Below are 6,650 nucleotides of genomic sequence, written 5' to 3'. Positions count from 1 at the left end.
TCAGAATTGATCCTGCAACATTTAAAGCGTTAACAGTCGCGATCAGCATGAGTACTGATAGTGGCAGTTGTGGACAGGTATCAGCTGTCAAGGATAGCCAGCAATCTCATTGTATGCAGTGATATTGACTCCTGATCCCACTGCATACAAACCCTGAACCTCCATGATGCAATGTATGTACTGGAGGATTAAGGCGTTAATTCATTCAGGCTCGGCACTGGCCAATTACCGATCTTCTATGCTGAGTGTGGCTGCTGCTAGTTGCTTACAGGCAATAAGCCTCACCTCTCTCAACTTTCGGGATTTTCGACAGGTCACCTGTTGGGTCCTGTCTGCAGTATTAATGTGTGCAAGAGACACTCCTGCAGCACTTTTAGCAAATCTCAGTGTTTCTCACTCACTGACCAACCAGTGAAGCAAACAGGAAATTAAGTGCCAGAGCATTTACACTCAGGAACCTCTGTACTCATAGACATGGCGTTATTTAAAGACGCATAACCTATTATATGAAATCACATGGAACACCCCCTTACACATACAAGTAAACTGGATGTTACAAAGGCGTTAAAAGGGAACCTGTGAGAATGAGAGTTGGACAATAATGCATTTGCATATTCTGGCTAATACAGCATAAGCGCTTAAACATATAAGCGTGAATTAAGGCCTGATAATCATGGACGTATAACGGGACAAAACAAAACCACTGATCTCAATAGTTCAGTGGTTTAATTTTCACTGCTGGGATTTCTCATCTGTATATACTACAGAAAAGATAGAACCAGCCCTATCTTTCCCATACGTAGTGAACACATTGTGCGGGAAAAATCGGGCAGACGCTATCTATTCACCTTTTCATCTTCACAGATCCTTCATCCTGGGTGTTGTGCTGCTTGTCATTCCCTGTTGTATGGTGTGTGGGATGTGCATGTAGCAGAGCTGTGCGTGTGTGACGTACATATTGCATAGCGGTGTGGCGTGTTGCGCCATCAGAAACACTGGTACTATAATTTCCTAAAAATTACTATTCAAAATACTAACGACCATCTGTCCATGAGTGAGTGATTGAGTTACATGCAGAGCCTGACACCAGCCATGTGCTTACAGGACCTGTGATGATGTCACTGTCATGTGATCAGACACCTGGGCTCTGACCCCCCGCCCTTGATCACATTACAGTGATATCATCACAGGTCCGTCACTTTAATAAAAACCTGCCGAGCCAGACAGCAGTCGTGTGCTTAAAGCACCTGTGATGATGTCACCATCATGTGATCAGTCACCGGTATAGGAAGAGTCTGGGGTCACATGACCAGGGGGTGATCAATGTGTGTAGGACTCTGCTGTGCTGGTGTTGATCCCTGTTGTATGGGATGAAAAATATATGTAGCAGAGCTGTGTGTATGTGATGTACATGTAGTAAAGCTGTGTGTGTGTGACGTGCATGTAGCAGAGCTGTGTGACACACTGCACCACCAGAAACACTGGTACTACAATTTCCTAATAATTACTAGTTATCAACCTATTACACTGCTGGATAACAGGTTAGTGGGTGTTTGAGGACCTAAATTCTCCTAATAGATTCCCTTTATGTGTTTCACAGCCACCTAAATAAAATGAAATATGTGTCATATCAAATGGTAAAATTCTTTGTATGACTGAGAATTGGCCCTGATTTTATTTGGTTGAGAAAATTCCTTAACTATAAATGGATGGAAATATTTCAGAAGGATACATTATGACATATAGTAGACATCTTGGATGCACATATTTGTTACACATATCTACAGTATGCACTTGAAAATGTCATTGAATATTTCATGCATATGTCCTACAATGATTGAGTAGAACATGGAAATCCGTTGCCTCTCATATGTTATGTGTAATGGAATCACATTCACAGGTCTGCCACTGGAACAGAACTATATTATAACAATATCACTGATTTCATCCTGATTGGATTTCCAACCGCTCCAGGGCTCCAGTATGTACTGTTTACTATCTTCCTTATAATTTATTTTCTAACTGTAATAGAAAATGTGGCCATCATTGTGACCATCACCATGAATTCAAAGCTGCACAAACCCATGTATTACCTTCTCTGCAGTTTATCTCTATTGGAAACCATTTACATTACAGTAACTGCACCCACCCTACTCAACAGTTTCTTAACTGAAACCAATAAGATCGCTTTCGCAGCCTGTATGGCTCAATTGTACATCTTTATTTCCTTGGCCAGCACTGAATTTGCTCTCTTGGCTGTCATGGCATTCGACAGATATGTAGCAATATGTCTGCCTTTTCGGTACACAGTCATTATGAACAACTATGTTTGCTTCCAGTTAGCTATTGGTTCCTGGGTGACAGGATTTTCCATTTCCACAGTGAAAGTCGCTTATATTTGTAGATTACACTTCTGTGGGTCCAACATTATCAACCATTTCTTTTGTGACATTTCTCCTTTACTAAACTTGGCATGTGGAGACATAACTTTCATAGAGCTGTTGGATTTCATTTTAGCCATGGTTATTATCATAATTCCTCTTGTAGTGGTAATTGTCAGCTATATTTGTATAATCAGGGCAGTTCTGATTATGCCAAACAAACAAGGACGTCAAAAAGCCTTCTCTACCTGTGCATCACATTTAATTGTAGTCATTATATTTTATACAACAACATTGTTCATCTATGCCAGACCAAGAAAAGCTGCCCCGTTTGATAGGAATAAATTAGTTACTACTTTATACGCAGTTTTGACTCCACTTCTAAACCCGGTGATTTACTGTCTGAGAAATCGTGAAGTTCAACAAGCACTGAAGAAATTATTGACTCCTTCTTCAGGCTGACTGCACGAATTCCATGCCTTTCTAGGTATCGCAGAAGGACAACTTAACCTTTACTGTTACTTTTCTAAAATCATCATAAACTCTATATACATAAATTTGTTTATTCGATCAGTCGCTTCCCACTTTTTGTGACCTCGAGGACCAGCCCACGACAGAGCTTCCTGTCGGCTGTCGCCGCCCCTAACTCCACCTAGGTCCAGACCATCACCTGAAGGATATCATCCATCCATCTTGCCCTTGTTCGACCTCTCTTCTTTTTGCCTTCCACTTTCCCTAACAACCTTTACTGTTAGTTTTCTAAAATCACCATAAACTCTATATACATAAATTAGAATAATATATAAACTGAAAAATCAATCACTGTAGAAGCGGGCATCCAATTATGTGTTAGGGATGGTACTGCAAACTACTAAAGTTCTCTGCTTTAAAAAAAATCAATCACTGTAGAAGTAGAAAGCCAAACATGCATCAGGGACAGAATTCATGGAATCACAATACCTCTCAGATCAAGAAAAGATCATGCTCTCCGAGGGCATAAACTTCACTTGACACAAATGTTAACACAAATGAAGTAGCGAAGATCATATCCCTCCTGGGACATATATATGTGTGTCAAATTAAATCTATGTGCCAGGCATACAGTCGCCCGAAAACGAGAGATAAGCACAGAACCCGTAATGCCTAACTTGAAGAAAGACTACCTTCCAGAGAGTGCTTCTTTTCTTTTTTGCTTGAAGTAATGTAGGCGCCTAATCACTCCCTGATGTCTATGTGGGATCGAACAGGGATATGTTTCTTCTTAGGATTGGCCCTGGCATATCTGCAAGATATCTCCCTGGTCTCACAACGTTGTTCTATTTGTTCTATGGTGTAATTGAATGTCTCCCTGTTTTTTATGCAGTTAGTACCCTTATCCTCTGATTGATTACCATTTTTCCTGTTGATGCTTTGCTTTTGGCGTGATTTATACCTATGACTATAGATGAGCGAGCATACTTGCTAAGGACAATTACTCGATCGAGCATTGTCCTTAGCGAGTACCTGCCCGCTCGGAAGAAAAGGTTTGGCTGCCGGCGCGGGTGAGAGGTGAGTTGCGGCAGTGAGCAGGGGGGAGCGGGGGGGAGAGAGTGATCTCCCCTCCATTCCTCCCCGCTCTCCCCAACCGCTCCCCGCCCGCCGCCGGCAGTCGAACCTTTTCTTCCGAGCGGGCAGGTACTCGCTAAGAGCAATGCTTGATCGAGTAATTGCCCTTAGCGAGTATGCTCACTCATCTCTACCTATGATCTTTTGGGTCTACATTTTCACACATGGGGAGCGCTGCCCCTGCTGTCTAATTCTTCACTACTAACTAGGCGGGAAGACACGAAGTGTGGTCCGTTACCTGGTGTTTAACCAGTGTCAGCCTGTTAGAGCCCAGAGCTGCTCTGGGTATTTAGTTTTGTTTGTTTTTCCGTTTCTTTTTCTTATTCTTACTTCTTTTCTTTCTTTTCTCTTTTTCAACTCTTTGTCCCATGTCCTCTTCCTTTCCCCCTTTTTTCCCCTTGCTCTCCCTATCTCTCTCCCCCCTCCAGTCCCCGGCCACTGATAACATGAGACAATACTTATGGATAATCTGACTCTTTGCTCTTACAACACCAGGGCCCTAAACAAGCCGGCTAAGAGATGTCAGATTCTCTATCACCTCCACAAAAATAAAGTTCTGATTGCATTGTCCCAAGAGACCCACTTCTCCACAGGTAGCCTCTAAACTTTTCCACTGCGCCTCTAAATATTACAGTTTGTGGTACCATAGTGCCCATCCAAAGAAAAAATCGTGTGGGGACTCAATTGCTATCCACAAACACCTTCCACACCAAGTTATTTCTTCAAAGATTGACCCGGAGGGACGGTACATTTTTCTTAAATTATTAATTGGAAATAGAGTATTAACAATCGCCAATGCTTACTTCCCCAACCATCTACAGGTGGCCTTCGGTGTCCAGATCCTCGGGGCTCTCTCATGATTCACTGCAGGTTCCCGAAATATTCTTGGAGGAGACTTCAATCTCTGCCTTGACCCTGACTCGTCAAGCGGGTAGGTCTTGGGTTTCATTCTCTCTCACATGAAATTTTAAGAGGGTTCTAGCGTCCCTGAGACTAGTTGACTTATGGCGGATTCTACTCCTGAACACGAAGGATTATAGTTACCATTCTTTTGCACATAACACTTATAATAGACAAGACTATTTATTTGTCTCACAACCTCCTAGATTTATCTCCCACTAGCTCTGTTGGAATTTTTCTATGGTCTGACCATGCTTCAGTGTTTGTTGCCATCCAGGGTTTAAGGAAAAAAGAACGAATCAAACATGGTGCCTCAATGATAACCTCCTTAACGACTCACAGTGTATACTCGATTTCTCTGATGTCCACAAATATCTCCTTCCATCCAATGGGAAGCTCTCAAGTGTGTTGTCAGGGGAATATTTATTTCCCATGGAGTTAAGCTAAAAAGAGAGCGCATGCAGGGCTTGAGGCTATTACTAATGAAGCTTGACACTCTTGAATATTCAAATAAAAGAGGCCTCTCAGATGAACAAAGAGCAGATATCTCAGACACTCGGAGGAAAATCCTTTCCATCTTAGATCAATATACACTATGCTCTAGTGACAAAAGACGAGGCAGATTTTACGAATTTGAAAACAAATGTGGACGGTGGTTGGCTGGGGCTCTCCATCCCAGGACATCCACACTCTATATAGCGTTCTTGAATTCCCAAACCAAAGGCCATGAACATTCCTCGACAGATATATTAGATTGCTTCAGGTTGTGCTACCAAGAACTCTATAACATTTCAGAGAGCCAGGGGGGAGGAAACCAGCACAACTCTCCAGATATACAAGATTACTTAGATAACTTTGCACCGGGAGCCATCCCAGGGGATGGGTCTGAAAGTCTAGAAGAAAAGTTCTCCGAGTCGGAGATTCGGGAAGTGATTAAAGACTTTAAACTAGGAAAAAGCCCATTCTACAGAACCTTTAGACAACTATTAGCTCCACTCTTATTAAAATCCTTTAATTTCATTTTAGGTTCATGCTCATTTCCACACCAGGTTATCCAAGCTATAATTACAGTGATCCCCAAACCAGGGAAAGACCACACATCCTGTAAGAGATATCACCCTATTTCTTTATTGAATATAGACTCTAAACTATTTGCTAAGATACTGGCCTCCTGTTTGAAACCGCTTATCCCAGCTTTAATTAAAAAGGAACAAACTGGATTTATCCCAGGTCAAGAAGCAAAAGACAATACAATCCGATCGCTATCCATGATCTTGTGGGCCTGTATTTTGGGAAGTCCTTTATGTCTCTAGTCAATAGATGCTGAAAAAGCATTCGATAAAGTGCACTGGGGATTCCTTAAATCAACGCTCCGGAGAATTGGTCTGGGTCCTAGATTCTTAAAATGGGTTAGGGTCCTAAACCACAACCCAACGGCATGGATACGAGTGAATGGCTCTCTCTCCTCCCCACTTAGAATAAATAACGGAACGAAACAGGGCTGCCCATTGTCCCCTTTCCTGTATGTCCTGGTGATGGAGTCCCTGGTTAACGCCCTCCGGAACAACCCCAACATCCAGGGGTTTAGGACCAGATTTTCTGAACACAAACTCGCTTTGTTTGCGGATGATCTCCTACTATATCTTACAAACCCCAGAGTTGCCCTCCCTGTAGCCTTGAACGAATTTAAACACTTTGGTAAAGTTAGCAATTTTAAAATTAATATTCACAAGTCAGAAATCCTCAACATAACTATTCCGCTAA

General features: G+C 42.2%; 1 protein-coding gene across 1 annotated transcript; it reads left to right on the top strand.

Annotated features, from left to right (window-relative positions):
• The first annotated feature begins 516 nt into the window (after positions 1–516).
• Positions 517–2,843, top strand: LOC136628870 (olfactory receptor 6B1-like). The gene is made up of 2 exons (XM_066604964.1): positions 517–578; positions 1,901–2,843. The coding sequence occupies exons 1-2, from the start codon at positions 517–519 to the stop codon at positions 2,841–2,843; spliced, it is 1,005 nt and encodes a 334-aa protein (XP_066461061.1).
• The last annotated feature ends 3,807 nt before the right edge of the window (positions 2,844–6,650 follow it).

The sequence above is a fragment of the Eleutherodactylus coqui genome, chromosome 5, assembly GCF_035609145.1.
Source record: "Eleutherodactylus coqui strain aEleCoq1 chromosome 5, aEleCoq1.hap1, whole genome shotgun sequence".
NCBI lineage: Eukaryota > Metazoa > Chordata > Amphibia > Anura > Eleutherodactylidae > Eleutherodactylus > Eleutherodactylus coqui.
This window is presented reverse-complemented; position numbering and strand designations above follow the sequence as displayed.